This window comes from Hemitrygon akajei, chromosome 7 (assembly GCF_048418815.1).
Source record: "Hemitrygon akajei chromosome 7, sHemAka1.3, whole genome shotgun sequence".
In the NCBI taxonomy this organism is placed as follows: Eukaryota; Metazoa; Chordata; class Chondrichthyes; order Myliobatiformes; family Dasyatidae; genus Hemitrygon; species Hemitrygon akajei.
Genome location: NC_133130.1, coordinates 12,802,699 through 12,821,965, shown reverse-complemented (window position 1 = coordinate 12,821,965; position 19,267 = coordinate 12,802,699). Strand labels below are relative to the sequence as shown.

The window sequence follows — 19,267 nt, the reverse complement described above, 5'->3', positions numbered from 1 at the left end:
ATTGATAGCTTTGTGGCAAAGTTTGCAGATGATTTGAAGATGGGTAGATGGGGCAGGTAATTTTGAAGAATTAGACAGGCTAAAGAAGAACTGACACAGATAAGAAGAATGGGCAATGAAGTGGCAGATGGAATACAGTGTCAGGAATTGTATGGTCATGCACTTTGTTAGAAGTAATTAAAGGGCTAACTATTTTCTAAATGGAGAGAAAGTACAAAAATTGTGAGGCGCAAAGGGATGGCAACTTGTACAAGATTCACTAAAGGTTAATTTGCAGGTTGAATCTGTGGTAGGAAGGCAAATGCAATATTAGCATTCATTTCATGACAACTAGAATATAAAAGCAAGGATGCAATATTGAGGAGTTATAAAGCACTGATGACACTTCACTTGCAGTATTATGAGCAGTTTTGGTTCCCTGATCTTAGAAAGGACATGTTGAAACTGGAGAGGATTCAGAGAAAGTTTTCGAAAGTGATTTCAGGATTGAATGGCTTGTCATATGGAAAATGATGATCCTGGGCCGTATTCACTGGCATTCAGAAGAATGAGAGGTGATCTCATTGAAACCTATTGAATAGTGAAAGGGCTCAATGAGTGGGTATGGAGAGGATGTTTCCTGTGGTGGGAGAGCCTAAGACCATACGGACACATCCTCAGAATAGAGGGGCGTCCTTTCAGAATGTGAGATGAGGTGGAATTCCTTTAGCCAGAGAGTGATGAATCTGTGGAATTCTTCGCCACAAGCAGCTATGGAGGTGAAGTCTATCTGTATACTTAAGGCAGAGGTTGATAGATTCTTTTTTTTTTTTGATTGGTTAGTGCCTGAAGGGATATAAGAGAAGCAGGAGACTTAAGCTCAGAGGTATAGCACTGGAGAGGGGGATGAAGGCAAAGACTCTTACTACACATGAACAGGTTCTAGAATACATCTGGACAGCCATTAGCTGTCAGACCATGGACAGAGTACTGGGAAATGGGAGAAAACTATGTTTCAATGATTTAATTCAATGCGTGTCTGAGAGACTGGTGCAGGGGGCAGGGCTTCAGATTCCTGGATCATTCGGATCTCTTCTGGGGGAAGTAAGACCTGTTCAAAAAGGATGGGTTACACCTGAACCCAAAGGGGTCCAATATCCTGGTGGGAAGGTTTAATACAGCAGTTAGGGGGTGTTTAAACTAATTTGGCAGGGGAATGGGAACTGGAATGATAGAGTGGAGGAGGGGGAAAACAGAAATAAATCTAAGTTAGTGAGCAGTAAAGATGTCAGGAAGGACAGGCAGGTGATGGGGCAAATTTGCAGCCATTGGGATGAGTTGCAGTGCAATCAAAGCAAAAAGTACTAAATACTGTTCTTAAAGTGTTATATTTAAATGCACACTGCATAAGGAATAAGGTAGATGATCTTGTCATACAGCTACAGCTTGGCAGGTATGATATTGTGGCCATCACTGAGACATGGCTAAAGGATGCATGTCTCTGGGAGCTGAACGTCCAAGGATACACGGTGTATCGGAAGGATAGGCAGGCAGGCAGAGGGGGTGGTGTGGCTTTAATGGTAAGAAATGATATTAAATCATTAGAAAGAGGCGACATAGGATTGGAAGGTGCAGAATATGGGTTGAGCTAAGAAATCGCAGGGGTAAAAGGACCCTGATGGCAGTTATATACAGGCCTCCGAACAGCTGCAGTGATGTGGACTACAAATTACAACAGGAAATTGAAAAGGCTTGCCAGAAGGGCAGTGTTAGGTTAATTGTGGAGGATTTTAACATGCAAGTGGATTGGGAAAATCAGGTCGGCACTGGATCTCAAGAGAGAGAATTTGTAGAATGTCTATGAGATGGCTTTTTAGAACAGCTTGTTGTTGAGCCCACTAGGGGATTGGCTGTACTGGATTGGGTATTGTGTAATGAACCAGAGGTGATTAGAGAGATGGAAGTGAAGGAACCCTTAGGAGGCAGTGATCATAACATGACTGAGTTCACTGTGAAATTTGAGAAAGAGAAGCTGAAATCCAATGTGTCGGTATTTCAGTGGAGTAAAGGAAATGACAGTGGCATGAGAGAGGAACTGGCCAAAATTGACTGGAAAGGGACACTAGCGGGAAAGACAGCAGAGCAGCAGTGGCTGGAGTTTATGCGAGAAGTGAGGAAGGAGCAAGACAGATATATACCAAAAAAGAAGAAATTTTCAAATGGAAAAAGGATGCAACCGTGGCTGACAAGAGAAGTCAAAGCCAAAGTAAAAGCAAAGGAGAGGGCATACAAGGAAGCAAAAATTAGTTGGAAGTCAGAAGATTTGGAAGTTTTCAAAAGCTTACAAAAGGAAACTAAGATGAACTATGAAAGGAAGCTAGCAAATAATATCAAAGAGGATACTAAAAGCTTTTTCAAGTATATAAAGAGTAAGAGGCAGGTGAGAGTAGATATAGGACCAAAATAAAATGATGCTGGATAAATTGTAATGGGAGATAAGGAGATGGCGGAGGAACTGAACAAGTATTTTGCATCAGTCTTCACTGAGGAAGACATCAGCAGTATACCGGACACTCAAGGGTGTCAGGGAAGAGAAGTGTGCGCAGTCACAATTACGACAGAGAAAGTACTCAGGAAGCTGAATAATCTAAAGGTAGATAAATCTCCTGGACCAGGTGGAATGCACGCTCATATTCTGAAGGAAGTAACTGTGGAGATTGCGGAGGCATTAGCAATGATCTTTCAAAAGTCAATAGATTCTGGCATGGTTCCAGAAGACTGGAAGATTGCAAATGTCACTCCCTATTTAAGAAGGGGACAAGGAAGCAAAAAGGAAATTATAGACCTGTTAGCTTGACATTGGTGGTTGGGAAGTTGTTGGAGTCGATTGTCAAAGATGAGATCATGGGGTATCTAGAGGCATATGACAAGACAGGCCGAACTCAGCATGGTTTCCTGAAAGAAGAATGCTGCCTGACAAACCTGCAATTTTTTGAGGAAGTTACAAGCAGAGTAGACAAAGGAGATGCAGTAGATGTGGTGTACTTGGATTTTCAGAAGGCCTTTGACAAGGTGCTGCACATGAGGCTGCTTAGCAAGATAAGACCCCATGGAATTACAGGGAAGTTACTAGTGTGGGTGGAGCATTGGCAGAAAACAGAGTAGGAATAAAAGGATCCTATTCTGGCTGGCTGCCTGTTACCAGTGGAGTTCCACAGGGGTTGGTTTTGGGACTGCTGCTTTTTACAATGTATAGCAGTGATTTGGAGTATGGTATTAATGGCTTTGTGGCTAGATTTGCCAGTGATACCAAGATAGGTGGAGGAGCAGGTAGTGTTGAGGAAACAGACAGCCTGCAGAGAGACTCAGATAGTTTAGGGAAATGGGCAAAGAAGTGGCATATGAAATACAATGTTGAAAAGTGTACGGTCATGCACTTTGATGGAAGAAATAAACGGGCAGACTATTATTTAGATGGGGAGAGAATTCAAAGTGCAGAGATGCAAAGAGACTTGGGAGTCCTTGTGCAGGTTACCCTAAAGGTTAACCTCCAAAAGTTGAGTTGGTTGTGAAGAAGGCAAATGCAATGTTGGCATTCATTTTCTAGAGGTATAGAATACAGTATAAGAGCCGGGATGTGATGTTGAGGCTTTATAAGGTGCTCGTGAGACTACACTTGGAGTATTGTGTGCAATTTTGGGCTCCTTATTTTAGAAAGGATATACTGACATTGGAAAGGGTTCAGTGAAGATTCATGAGAATGCTTCCAGGAATGAAAGGGTTACCGTATGAGGAATGTATGACAGCTCTTGGGCTGTATTCCCTGGAGTTCAGGAGAATGAGGTGGAATTGTATAGAAGCATTCCGAATGTTAAAAGGCCTGAACAAATTAGATATGGTAAAGTTATTTCCCATGGTAGTGGATTCTAGGACAAGAGGGCACAACTTCAGGATTGAAGGACGTCCTTTTAGAACAGAGACATGGAGAAATTACTTCAATCGGATGGTGGCAAATCTGTGGAATTTGTTGCCATGAGCAGCAGTGGAGGCCAAGTCATTGGGAGTATTAGATAGGTTCTTGATTAGCCAGGGCATCAAAGGGTATGGGGTGAAAGCACGGGAGTAGGAATGACTGGAAGAATTGGATCCACCCATGATTGAATGGCAGAGCAGATTCGATGGGCCAAATGGCCTATTTCTGCTCCTATATCTTATGGTCTAACAGCATTCTCACATATGCATCCTTCTTCTCCAGATGTATATGGACAATGTTAAGAGCTGTGGCTATTGTGTCATCTGTCAATTGGTTGTGTCAGTAGGCATATTGTAGGGGGTCCAGTTTGGGTGGTAGCGTGCCGCAGATGTAGTCCTTGACCTGCCTCTCAAAGTATTTACTTATCATTGAGGAGAGTGGGACAGGACACCATTTGCTCAGAAATGTTACCTTGGTCTTAGGTACAGGGACAATGGTGGATGTTTTGAAGCAGGAGGTCACTCTACACTGGGAGAGAGAGAGATTAAAATATCAAGGAGAATAAAAGTACAAACCTAACTTAAGCTGTAATTGCAAAACCCAATGCTAAATTTTGGATAGAAAACCATCATCACCAAAATGTTAACAATCCAGCAGGTTGCTGTGGATGAGCTTAATGTTAAAAAGAAGTGAAAAATGCTAGTGAGCTATTACATCTCCTATTTCACCTCTCTCCTTTGCCTCTGTAAACAGCTGAACCCACAGATTGAGCTATTAGGTAATTCAGTGAGATCCCCAGTCACCAGGACATCCCAACACCCTTCCAGTAGAGATCAGGAGGATGTAGATTACTCCTGTCTGTGAGTCACTCTGTCATTGGGTGGGGGTGGGGGGTGAGTGGTGCCACAAAATTGACCCCTGTAACATCCCATATTTACAACTCCTATTTCCCTTGCAGGAGAAGAGGAGGGTCACCATGGCAACTTGGGAATATACATCTGTTACTGCTATAAAGAAGGCTGTGAGGGACATCACCAAAGCATCTGATGTCAGGGAGGACAATGCTTTGATGTTGCAGCCATACAGTAACTGGGAACAGTTTCTGATGCCTGGCCCACTCTCTATTGCCATCTTAGGGGAAATTATATTCCTTTCTGCAGGAGAGGACTTTGCAATTGACAAGATGGTGCCCAACGGAGGGTTTAAGTACATGAAATATCCCAAATCATTCCGTGCCTCTTTAGTGCAAGTGAGCAACGAGGGCTGGGAGGCTTTTCAGCAAGCCCACAAGAACATGGATCAAATCCGGCTTCTCGCTGTGAACGTCCCCACTGACATGAGAGATGTCGTGAAGTTCCTCATGCAGAAAGATCCAAAGGTCACTGAAACTTTCCTACCGATTCCTCTGAACAACATCAAATCCACTGCAGATAAATGCTTGGAGCTGGCCACAGCTGTAGAGCAGAAGTTCATTGGGGTCATCCATCTCATCAATGAACTATTGGAGGCCTGTACAAGCTCGAAAGGAGTGTATGAGCAACAATTACATGAAATAAAAATCAAAAAGGAACTGGCTGAAATGAAGGAGAAATCTGCAATACAGGCAAAAGAAATTCTGAACGGGTACCACCAAAAAATGGAAAAGCAATTGGATGATGCAAATAAAGAATACAAATCCAGCATGGATTCCATTCCAGTTGGCTGGAATGCTGTGGGAATGTCAATAACAGAAACATTTGTCAATAGTGTCAGTTCATTAGTCAGTCTGGGATTTGTCAAGTCAATGTTCTCTAAAATGAGCAATACTGTAACAGCTGCAGTCAGTTCCAAATCTGCTAGCAATGCTAAAGTCATTGAGAATAATATCATTTATAAAGGAGAGATCCTGCAGTTTCCTATACAACAGCTTTATCTCTTCCAGACCCAGGATAAGAAAATTGACTTGAAGAAACTGAACAGTGAGGATGGAACAGAAATGTTAAGTTTGTGTAAACAGAACTTGGAACAATTGAAGAAAGAGGCAGAAAAAGGAGGGGATTGCCCTGAGAAGGATACAGCCCTGAAGATCTGTAAATCAGGAATTGAAATATGTGTGGAGCTGCAAACCTTACAAAAGTCTGATGAAGTGGCAATGGCCAGTCTAGCTAAGAAGATAAAAAATGTGATGCAGGAGACAATCAGGTTCACCTCACACTGCAAGACAAAGGTAGGGACCATGGGTGTAACAGCCACTCCACCACACATGTCTCAAGCTGACCTAGGAGAGGGTCCCACTGCTTTACAGACAGCCAGTCTCAATGCCAGAATCAAAGTGGAACAGTCTTCAGCACAGCTACGAGCTGCACAGGAGATGTATGAGAAAAGCTTTGAGAATATAAAGAAGAATAATGAGGAACTACAAGAGGTCCTGGAGACTCTGAAGAGCTGTAAAGTTCAGGAAATAGATTTTGATAAAACTGTAGAGATGCTTCTGAAGGGATTGGACGCATTGGGCCGTGTGAAAGAACAATGGGGTAAGATGGTTCTCTTCTTCACCATGATGTCAAACCTGATCGAATGTGCCCTGAACCCATCACTTCACAAATTCATACAGTACAGTGAAAAGTCTTCCTCCGGCTATTCACAAAACCAACTGATCCAGGACATGTTGTACACAGAGATCTCTCAAGCCACTAATATTGCAAGCCTTGTCCACATGATCGCTGAAACATACGTGCAGGTCTCCACCCAACATCTGATGGACCGGGTCAACAGCCTAGGGAAATTAATGGGCCTCGACCCAAATCGAGAAATCACTAAATTTGCACGGGAGCGTGATAAGTTTAGTTCAGACTGTGGTGAAGCAGCGAAAGCCATTGTAGATCTTGTAAAGGAGAACAAAGCACAGTATGAAATGCGTGTGCAGGCAAGAATAGACAGAATTCAAAACAGTGTGAAGGCTTTGCTACCCCCTGCCACATCAGAAGAAATTAAAGAAATTGAAGATGCTGTGCAAGCAGGCACACAGGCAGCAATTGAGGAAATATCGGAAGAGACCTTGAATAATTACATTTAACAAGCCCTTTCCTCACACACTCCAACTTTCCAGCGTTTCCCAGAGATCATTGTCATTTATTGATGGTATCTTGATTGGCTTTTAGTAAGGAGAGGTTACACTTCCCTGGTAAAGGAGGCAGGAGGTTACATGGATAACAGCAGCTTTCAATAGTTCAGTTTGAGAGACATTACTTGTTTCTCCATCCAAATGAACTCTTGATTACCTCTCCACCATGCCTTGGCTTTGTGAAACAATTCTGAAGGCTTCTGTCTCTGTTACTTTGACCCCCTGCCCATCTCATGTACTCACCCCTGGGGAGTAATGACCCACTTGTTTGAAGTTCCCTCCTGAATCCACAGCAGCCTGTGAGGGAGTTTTCTGACATCAGCCCTGAAGTGCATTTCTCCCTCAGACTGTGGAATATTTACCAAAGCTGTACCATTTGTTCTGCTCTGCTGTCATTAGATCTGGTATCGTAAGAAAACACGGAGTGCTCCTTTTCCTCCCAATCTCCCAAAATATGGACATCCAAACCATTCCCCAAGTAAATTTCTCTTAATGGCCCCCGTTATTACCCTGTCCTCAAAGCTGGGGATGTGGGCTAATGGCCAAGTGCCTTCCTTGCTCATTTCCTGGCGTGGGATTGTGGAAGAAGTGAGCTGTGGAGACAGTCTCGGTAAAGTCAGAGGCAGGATTGGGAGGGACACTGGAGGGTTGATTGTGCTGCAGCTGATGATAGATATAACCATATAACAATTACAGCACAGAAAGAGGCCATCTCGGCCCTTCTAGTCCATGCCGAACGCTTACTCTCACCTGGTCCCACTGACTTGCACTCAGCCCATTACCCTCCATTCCTTTCCTGTCCATATACCTATCCAATTTTACTTTAAATGACAATATCTAACCTGCATCTACCACTTCTACTGGAAGCTCGTTCCACACAGCTACCACTCTCTCAGTAAAGAAGTTCCCCCTCATGTTACCCCTAAACTTTTGCCCCCTAAATCTCAACTCATGTCCTCTTGTTTGAATCTCCCCTACTCTCAATGGAAAAAGCCTATCCATATCAACTCTATCTATCCCCCTCATAATTTTAAATACCTCTATCATACCCCTCAACCTTCTATGCTCCAAAGAATGAAGATCTAACTTGTTCAACCTTTCTCTGTAACTTAGGTGCTGAAACCCAGGTAACATTCTAGTAAATCTCTTCTGTACTCTCTCTATTTTGTTGACAACTTTCCTATAATTCAATGAACAGAACTGTACACAATACTCCAAATTCAGCCTTACCAATGCCTTGTACAATTTTAACATTACATCCCAACTCCTATACTCAGTGCCCTGATTTATAAAGACCAGCATACCAAAAGCTTTCTTCACCACCCTATCCACATGAGATTCCACCTTCAGGGAACAATGCACCATTATTCCTAGAACACTCTATTCTACTGCATTCTTCAATGCCCTACCATTTACCATGGATGTCCTATTTGGATTATTCCTACCAAAATGTAGCACCTCACACTTATCAGCATTAAACTCCATCTGCCATCTTTCAGCCCACTCTTCTAACTGGCCTAAATCTCTCTGCAAGCTTTGAAAACCTACTTCATTATCCACAACATCACCTATCTTAGTATCATCTGCATACTTACTAATCCAATTTACCACCCCGTCATCCAGATCATTAATGTATATGACAAACAACATTGGACCCAGTACAGATCCCTGGGGCACACCACTAGTCACCGGCCTCCAAACTTGACAAACAGTTATCCACCACTACTCTCTGGCATCTCCCATCCAGCCACTGTTGAATCCATTTTACTACTTCAATATTAATACTTAACGATTGAGCCTTCCTAACTAACCTTCTGTGTGGAACCTTGTCAAAGGCCTTACTGAAGTCCATATAGATGACATCTGCTGCTTTACCCTCATCAACTTTCCTAGTAACCTCTTCAAAAAATTCAATAAGATTTGTCAAATATGACCTTCCACGCATAAATCCATGTTGACTGTTCCTAATCAGACCCTGTCTATCCAGATAATTATATATACCATCTCCAAGAATACTTTCCATTAATTTACCCACAACTGACGTCAAACTTACAGGTCGATAATTGCTAGGTTTACTCTTAGAGCCATTTTTAAACAATGGAACAACATAAGCAATACGCCAATACTCCAGCACCATCCCCATTTCTAATGACATTTCAAATATTTCTGTCAAAGCCCCAGCCATTTCTACACTAACTTCCCACAAGATCCTTGGGAATATCCTGTCAGGACCTGGAGATTTATCCAATTTTTACTCCTTAAAAGCACCAGTACTTCCTCCTCTTTAATCATCAGAGTTTCCACAAATTTCTCTACTTGTTTTCCTTACCTTACACAATTTAACATCTGTCTCCTTAGTGAATACTAAATAGAAGAAATTGTTCAAAATCTCCCCCATCTCTTTTGGCTCCACATATAGCTGTCCACTCTGATTCTCTAAGGGACCAATTTTATCCTTCACTATCCTTTTGCTATTAGTATAACTGTAGAAACCCTTTGTATTTATTTTCACCTTACTTGTAAAAGAAACCTTGTATCTTTTAGCTTTTCTAATTTTTTTCTTAAGATTCTTTTTATATTCTTTATATTCCTCAAGCACCTCATTTACTCCATGCTGCCTATATTTATTGCAGATATCTCTCTTTTTCCAAACCAAGTTTCCAATATCTCTTGAAAATCATGGCTCTCTCAAACATTTAACCTTTCCTTTCAACCTAACAGGAATGTTAGGATTCTGTACCCTCAAAATTTCACCTTTAAATGACCTCCTTTTCTCTATTACATCCTTCCCATAAAACAAATTGTCCCAATCCACTCCTACTAAATCCTTTCGCATCTCCTCAAAGTTAGCCTTTCTCCAACCAAAAATCTCAACCCTGGGTCCAGTTCTATTCCATAATTGTATTGAAACTGATGGCATTGTGATCACTGGACCCAAAGTGCGCGCCAACACATACCTCCATCACCCGACCTACCTCATTCCCTAACAGGAGATCCAACACTGCCCCTTCTCTAGTTGGTACCTCTATGTATTACTGCAAAAACTATCCTGCACACATTTTACTGACTCCAAGCCATCCAGCCCTTTTACAGAATGGGCTTCCCAGTCTATGTGTGGAAAATTAAAATCTCCCACAATCACAACCTTGTGCTTACTACAAATATCTGCTATCTCCTTACAAATTTGCTCCTCCAGTTCTTGCTCCCCATTATGTGGGCCCTAATACATCCCTGTAAGTGTTACTACACCTTTCTCATTCCTCAATTCCACCCAAATAGCCCTCTAATCTATCCTGCCAGAGCACTGCTGTAATATTTTCTCTGACAAGCAATGCAACAACTCCCCCTCTTGTCCCTCCAATTCTATCACACCTGAGGCAATGACATTCAGGAATATTTATTTGCCAAACATACCCCTCCTGCAACCATGTTTCCCTAATAGCTACAACATCATATGTCCAGGTATCAATGACAGGATTTGATTGGGAGTGGCTGGTGGCTGAAGGTCATTTGGCCTATCAAGTCTGCCGTGCCATTTCATCATGGCTGATCCATTTTTCCTCTCAGCCCCAATTTTCTGCCTTCCTCGCATATCCCATCATGCCCTGACCAATCAAGAATCACTCAACCTTTGCCTTAAGTACATGTCATGTGGCAATGAATTATAAAGATTCAGACTCTCTGGCTAAAGAAATTCCTCCTCATTGCCATACATTACCCAGAGTCGGTAAACACTCTTCATATGACAAACCGATCAATCCTGGAATCATTTTGTGAACCTCCTTTGAACTTTGTCCAGTGTTAGCACGCCCTTTCAAAGATAAGGTGCCCAAGAGTACACATAATAGTCCAGGTGAAGCCTCACCAGTGTTTTATAAACTCTCAGCATTTGGGAGGCTGAAGGGGTGTTAGGCAGGACACATAGAGTGGTAGTTACACTCAAGGTGCAGGACGCAGGAGGATGGGTGTCAGTCAGGAAGAGGAAAGGGCTTAAGGAGCAAGAACAGAGTACCCCTGTGTTCATCCCCCTCAACAGCAGACACTACCAAATCTCATTATGCCTCAGATTTTTGTATTTTTCCCTTCATTTAGAAAACAGTTAACCATTTCATTTCTTCTACAAAGTGCTTCACCAGACCCTTCCTGACACTGTATTCCATCTACCACTTCTATCCCATTTTCTTAATCCAAGTCCTTACGTAGCCTCCCTATTTCCTCAAAACCACGTACCCCTGCACCTATCTTCATATTGTCTGCAAAATTTGCAAGAAATCCATCAATTCCATCATGCAATTCATTGACATTTAACTTAGTAAGAATCAGTCACAACATAGACCCCTGTGGAAAACCACTACTCACTGGTAGCCAGTCAGAAAATGCTTGCGTTATTCCCATTATTTGCCTCCTGCATCTCAGCCACTGCTTTTTCCATGCTAGAATCTTTCCTGTAATACCATGGGCTTGTAGCTTGTTCAGCAGCATCAAGTGTGGCACCTTGTTAAATGCCTTCTGAAAATCCAAGTATATAACATCAACCGATTCTCCTTTGTCTATCCTGCATCTTATTTCTACAAAGAAATTCAAGATTTGTCAGGCTAAGTTTTACCTTAAGGAAACTATGCTGATTACGACCTATTTTATCATGTGACATGGCAGACATTAAGGGGAGAAAGTGCTGCATTCAGTGATGCTAGATTATATAGATGGACAGAAAACTGGGCTAAGACAGTTCTCTTCTTCACCGTGATGTCATACCTGATTGACAGAATAATAATATGATAATGATAGGGATCCATCTGCTTCCAGGTCATTGAATAGACAATGGCCTGGATGTAATTGGATCCCTCGGCTTTAGTGTGAGTGGGAAACTTTAAATGACATTTAAACATTATGCAAGACTCCACTCAGACCTGCTTCATTACTTTAAGTGCAAAAGACCACAAGACATAGGAACAGAGTTATGCCATTCAGCCCACCAAGTCTGCTCCACCATTCCATCATGGCTAATTTATTGACTATTCCTCTCAACCCCATTCTCATGACTTCTCCCTGCGACTTTTGACCCCATACTAATCAAGAACATATCAATCTCCATTTTAAGTATTCACAGTTATTAGGTCTCCACAGCTGTCTGTGACAATGAATTCCAGATTCCCCACCCTCTGGCTGAATATGTTCCTCCTCATCTCTTTTCTAAGTGGGGCATCCTTCTATTCTGAGGTTGTTTGTCTGATCTTAGACTCCTCCATTAGGAGGATCTGCAGCAATCTGATTCTCCTGGACTTGTGTGCATTGCTCAGATCATCTGGGAATGTTTGTACACTGTTGGACATCCCCAGCGGCTTCTCTGCACTGGTTTATAGTGTTCATTGACACTCTAGTTTACCAGGATCAATCATCAACATTCACTCTGGAACAAGCTATTTTTACTATTTCATATTTAGTCAAGGCTGTGGGCTTTACGGGTGCCAGCATTTAATTGTCCATCACCAGTAACTCTAAGGTGTACTGTTTGTTTGTTTGTGCCACTCCTATTCATTCTCCTTAGCGCATCTCACCCCGCTGGGATTAAGTTCCATCTGTCATTGTTCTGCCCCTTTTATTAACTGATCATTATCATCATGTATCCTCCGATGGAGGGTTGAGTCTGTGATTCTGTGATAGTCCACTGGGGAGGCGATGGCCCAGTGTCTGTGAACCCACTGGAGGGTGTGTGTGTGTGTGTGTGTGTGTGTGTGTGTGTGTGTGTGTGTGTGTGTGTGTGTGTGTGTGTGTGTGTGTGTGTGTGTGTGTGTGTGTGTGTGTGTGTGTGTGTGTGTGTGTGTGTGTGTGTGTGTGTGTGTACACAGGTGGGAGAGAGGAAAGGGGCTTGTCGTTCTCTTGTTACTTCATCAATTGCCATGTTCTGTGTTGCTCTGCCGAGCATTGTGGTCATGATGTTTGGTTACTGGAATGTGATAAGAGAGGAGAATGGACCAATGGAGAATGGGAAGGAAGAGGTAATAAGCAAGGAAGAAGATGTCAGAGGCCAGAGTGGGGAATAGAAGAAGGGGGAGAGAAAGAATTGTTTGGCTTAAGAAATCATTCCATCCCCTCTTCACTCTTCTTCTGGCCTTTCTCCTATGGTCCACACTTCTCTCCTTTCCTACCCACCTGTCAACTTCCAACTGTCTTCCATCCTCTCCCTCCACGTTTTTATTCTAGTGTCTGCCCACTTCCTTTCCAGTCCTGAGGAGAGGTCTCAGGCTAAACTGTCGACAGTTCATTCATTTCCAAAGATGCTGCCTAACCTGCTCAGTTCCTCCACAGTTTGGTGTTGCTGTGCATTAGGTTTAAACTTCCAGCACCTGCAGAATTTCTCCTGTTTAAATTTTATTCATTTCTATGTTAAAAATGTTAAAAATTAATAGCTTTTAAACAAGTCACCCACCAAAATACTTTTGATTCATTCTTCTTGAATACTATTGAATATTTATAAGTTTGCAGTCTGAGTTGAAGAGGAACAGCTGAAATTACCTTCAATGTACACATGTTGATGAAATCTTCATTAAACAAGGGTGAGCCAAGCTGTAATCTCCATGACACACTGCTGTACCTCCTGGAGACTCAGAGCCTCCAGCAAGAGTAAAATAACTGTACCCATTAACATCAGTACTTACTGTTATGATATGATACAGGACAGGGATGAATGTCCCCACTGGGAGGGTCACCAAGGTGGTTTGGGAATGTTTTACTGGATCAGAACCTGGACAAAGAGAAGGGGAAAATGCTTATTGATCTGGCTGGATCTGGTGGTTGTGTATCCCTGGGTCAGAGGTGGATAAACCATTAGTAATTAATGTTAATGATTATCAACCATTTGGATATTGGAGTCTAAGGTTGAACGTCCACAACTGATTATGATACAAACCCATAGCGATCACTTCCACTGATGTCCCATTCCATACTTGCACTACTCAGTGAAGAAGTTCCCACTCAAATATTTCACCTTTCACCCTTACTCTACGACCTCTAGTTCGAGTCTCAGTGGAATGGGAACTGGTCTTGGTGGATTGCTTTAATCAAACCCATGTCACCCCAGGGCTACCCTTGTCTTGGATAAAGCTTTATTCTATTTTGCTTAAAATAATCCAGTATATATTGAATATAATGTACCTGCTTTTCAATAAACTATTCTCATTCTAAATGTGATGTGTTTGACCTCATTCTTGAATATTCTCAGGTCACGTCTTTTGATGTACTTTTTTGTTCTGATATCTGAACCAGTTACAAATCTGAGGACAATAGGTTATAAACTGTGGTGCATTCAGAAGACATTGAAGTCCCCAGAAATATTATTACTTACTTACTGCCCGTTACGCCAGTGGCAATGAGGGCAGCAATGAAATTCCTCAATCTCTGACAATGTTCAGTGCTTCCTTCTTGTTAGTAGCTTCCTCTCGATTTTCACTATTGTCAGTCACAAGTCCCGAATGGAGACTCAAGAATATCATTGCATTCTGATGTAGAAGGATTCTTCATTGCTATTTCTGCAACAATTCTGTGTTACCAGTCAAAGTTGTTAGCCCTGAGCTCAACACCTGAACTGAGCGGACCTGTGGACCACTCTTAGTCTTGCCTCTACCCTTAGATCTGATTGGTATGGGTGATCCAACCAGGAGCCAAAGCTGGAAGCCCTGATTCCAGCCAACAGAGCTCTCTGGGTCATTGAGGGCCACAGGCCTCCAAACCCAACAATAAAGTTGTGGTTCTCTTGGAGGCAGATTCTTGCACCATTTAAAGTCAGATGTGTACGAGGAATTATGGTTCAAATTATTTTTCTACTTTTCCCATGATGTCAGAGTCAGAATCCAGTTGTTAATCATTCTCAAACAGATTTGTGGATTTGATGTGAAAACATGGGTGACATCCTGCTTTTATTTATTCATCAGTATTGTTTATATTCTGACCAATCTCTGGCACCTCCGAACACCAGCAAATTACAGGCCACTTCATTTAATGTCAGTTCCAGGAAAACGATTTAGCAGTAATAATAAAAGAAGTTTTGCGGGGCACTGTGGAAAATTTGAAATAATGAGAGAAGTTTAAAATGATTTTCTGAAAGGGAAGTGATGAAAATGAAGTGCTTTGTATAGAGTGGGTCCGATGAAAACACGGTACTCAGTTACATTTATTAAGATGCATAATGAAAGTTTGTCGTGGAAAATGAGAGCTCATGGTAGAGAGGACCATACTGAAGTGGGCTGAAGATTAATTTTAATAATAATATTCCATACATATAACAAACCAAAATCGATAAGTGAAAAACAACAGAAATATGTTGAATTAAAAAAGGAAATTGAAAGACTATGGAACGCGAACAGGGTATGCACTGTCCCAATAGTAGTATCTACAACTGATATCACCCCAAAGTCATGACACAAGAGCTTTAAACAATTATGCCTATGCAGATATATTTATGTAAATCTCCAGAAAGCCACGATACTGAACATGACTAGAATTGTCCAAAAGCTCATAGCGATTGGGAAATGAGTGTGCTTGGCGGTGCCCGCATCTCAGGTTTTACCAGCCTGAGCCAACAGAAGTTAAATAATAATAATTACAAGGATGAGGAACCATAACTGTTCACAATATTCAAGGTGAGGCCTCGCAAGTGCCTCTCTCAGGACTCAAACTTCTGACATGAAGAACACACAACAACCATTTACTACACTAGGTAGAGTAGGAGAGAAAAAAAGGAATTTTAACAGAAGCTTACCCAGAGCCAGCGCCTCATTCAAGTGAAAGCCTCCTTTGAAGCAAAGCCTGACACTCCCAGTCTCACCACTGGCCTGCTCCCAACAATGGCCACCCTGCTTGTCCCTTCTGTACTTGTAAACAAGCGGCACCGACCCACAAGAAACCGTGTCACTGTGGCCTGATCCTGCAGCTGATTGGACCATTGGAATAAGGCTTGTTTCTTCTGATTGGGTCTTTGGGTCATTCATTCTCTCCTTTTCCAGCTGTCACTTGTTCTCTGTGACACAGCAGTGGTCGTTCCCATGTAACGAAGTTCCCTCTTGGCATTTTTTAGATGCAATTTCTCCAGGGTGATTTTAATATTATCTTTCAAGTGTTTCCTTTGCCCACAAAGGTCTTGTTGACCTTCCTTCAACTGGGAGTGAAGGATTTGTTTGGGGAAATGTGAGTTTGGCATCCAGATGACGTGACCTATCTGTTGGAGTTGGTGTTGCTCTGCCAGGTGGAGATGATGTTCATGTTGGCTCCCTCCAGTATGCGGAATTATTGTGTTTGGTGCGGGTGTGTCGGTCCTTCCCGTGAATTGTCAAAATCTCTCATAAGGATTTTTGATGGTAGAGAGTAAGACGATATATTTTTTGGATATATACCTCAAGAATGGTTGAAAAGAGATAAATATTTAATGAATATACTGTTGGTGGCTGGTAAAAAGACTCTTACTAGGAAATGGTTATCACAGGAGAGCCCAACTTTAAATACATGGGTGGAAATTACAATGGACATTTACATAATGGAAAAGATAACAGCATCTGTTAATCATAAGCTGGAACAATTTGATTCATACTGGGAAAAATGGTTTAACTACATAATGCCTCATAGGCCTGATTTTATTCTCACAAATCAATGAATCTGTTGTTAAAAAAAAGATCACTCCCTACTTGTACATGGTTATTTCCTTTTGCTTGTTTTTCTCTTTCCACTCTTTTCTATAAGTGTATACCTCAGATAAATACTTTGTTGGGATTTGTGATATATATGATTATATGATATATATGTACAATGTCTGAAATACATCTTATGGAAATGTTTGATGATGAACTTCAATTAAAAAATAAATTACAAAAAGGATTTTTGATGGTATTGTTCCAGGACTTTCAGGGTTAATGTAGGAAGGATGACAGCTCTATTGACCAAAAGTTCAGAATAGACCTGCAGATTGTGGTTTTCAAAGACTATTTTGTTTAATATTTCATTGGCTCCACTTGCACTACTCAGACAGAGGATAATCTCTGAGTCAATGTTTGCTTCCCAATAACCTGTAAAACAGCCAATATAGTCAAAGTCCACACCCACCCTGGATATTCTCTTTTCTCAGGGGCCTATCATACACTAAAGATAAATTCTTTATCTCAGTCTATCACATTAGAACATAGAACATAAAAATTTACAGCACATTACAGGACCTTCGGCACACAATGTTGTGAAGACAATGTAACCTATTCTAAAATCTGCCTAGATTTCCCTAGGGCATAGCCTTCTATCTTCCTAAGCTCCATGTATCTATCTAAGAGGCTCTTAAAAGACCCTATTGTAAAATGATTATATACCTCAACGACATCATTACCCATTACGTCCATTGAGTGGACCCTGCAGCGGATAGTGAGGTCAGCTGAGAAGATTATCGGGGTCTCTCTTCCCGCCATCACGGACATTTACACTACACGCTGCATCCGTCAAGCAAATACTATTATGAAAGACTCCACGCACCTCTCATACAAACTCTTCTCCCTCCTGCCATCTGGGAAAAGGCACCGAAGCATTCGGGCTCTCACGACCAGACTATGTAACAGTTTCTTCCCCCAAGCTATCAGACTCCTCAATACCCAGAGCCTGGACTGACATCTTACTGCCCTATTGTCTTGTTTATTACTTATTGTAATGCCTGCACTGTTTTGTGCACTTTATGCAGTCCTGAGTAGGTCTTTAGTCTAGTGTAGTTTTTTTCTGTGTTGTTTTTTACATAGTTCAGTGTAGTTTTTGTACTGTGTTATGTAACACCATGGTCCTGAAAAACATTGTTTTGTTTTTACTATATACTGTACCGGCAGTTATGGTCCAAATGACAATAAAAAGTGACTTGACTTAACTTGACTTAATACTTTTCAAAAGCTCCAGAACACCCTCTTTCTTAATGTCTATATACTCAAGCATTTCAGTCTGCTGTAAGCCATCCCCACAATTACCAAGGTTTTTTCCCTGATGAATACTGAAGCAAAGTATTCATTAAGTACCTCTGCTACCTCCTCCGACTTCATGCACACATTTCCACTATCACACCTGATTTGTCCAATTCTCACATGGCTTATGCTCTTACTCTTCACATACTTGTAGAATTCCTTGGGATTTTCCTTACTCCTGCTCACCAAGGTCTTCTCATGGCTCCATCTGGCTCTCCTAAGCTCCTTCCTAGCAATCTTGTAATTTTCTAGAGCTCTAACAGTACCTAGTTTCTTGAACCTTCTGTAAGCTTTTGTTTTCTTCTTAACTAGATTTTCTACATACTTTCTACACCATGGTTCTTTAACCCTACCATCCTTTCTCTGCCTCAATGTCACATACCTATGCAGAAGTCCATGCTCTTGCTTCCTGAACACTTGCCATATTTCTGCTGTGCATTTCCCTGAGAACATCAGATCCCAATTTATGCTCACAAGTTCCTGCCAAATAGCATCATATTTCCTCCTACCCCAACGAAATGTTTTCCCAAATTGTCTGTCCCTATCCCTCTCCAGCTCTATGTGAAGGAGATAGATGTACGTGTACCTCAAGAACTCTTGTTTCCTCCACACTGTGAAGAATCCTGTCTTTAAACCTACCTTCAAATATGACCTTCCAAGGTGAATCACTCCACACTTCTGCAGGTTGAACTCTGACCTTCCTCAGCCCAGCTCTACATCCAGTCAATGTCCTGTTGTACCCTACAGAAACCTTCTACACTATCCATAGCTCCACCAACCTTGGGCAAACTTACTAACTCACGCTTCCACTTACTTGTCTAAGTCACATGCAGGAAAGGGGTAAAGGTCCTGATGAGAGAATATGGGGAGCTGGGGAAGAAACTGAAAAGCATGTCCTCATGGGTAGTAATCTCTGGGTTGTAATAAGATGATTAAAATAATAAGAAACTTAAAAAAATTTTAAAATAAGATGAATTGCTCGATGGACATGTGGCTGAGGAATTAGTGCAGAGCGTGGGGGTTCAGATTTATTTGTATTTATTTATTTAGCAATACAGTGAAGAATTGGCTCTTCAGGCCCAACGAGCCACACCGTCTATCAACCTACCGACTTAACCCTAACCTAATCACGGGATAATTTTCGATGATCAATTAACCTACTAACCAGTGTGATTTTAGACTGTGGGATGAAACCAGAGCACCCGGAGGAAACCCACGAGGTCACAGGGATAACAT

At 41.8% G+C, this 19,267-nt stretch overlaps 1 protein-coding gene across 2 annotated transcripts in view; it reads left to right on the top strand.

The window, feature by feature from the left end:
- LOC140730229 (uncharacterized) overlaps window positions 1-14,241 on the top strand; it is a 52,535-nt gene extending 38,294 nt beyond the window's left edge. For both annotated transcript variants that reach the window (XM_073050402.1, XM_073050403.1), the window contains one exon: window positions 4,911-14,241. In XM_073050402.1, the coding sequence (XP_072906503.1) occupies window positions 4,929-7,007 (2,079 nt within the window). In that variant the 5' untranslated portion in view covers window positions 4,911-4,928 and the 3' untranslated portion in view covers window positions 7,008-14,241. The remainder of the gene's footprint in view (window positions 1-4,910) is intronic.
- Window positions 14,242-19,267: the final 5,026 nt, after the last annotated feature.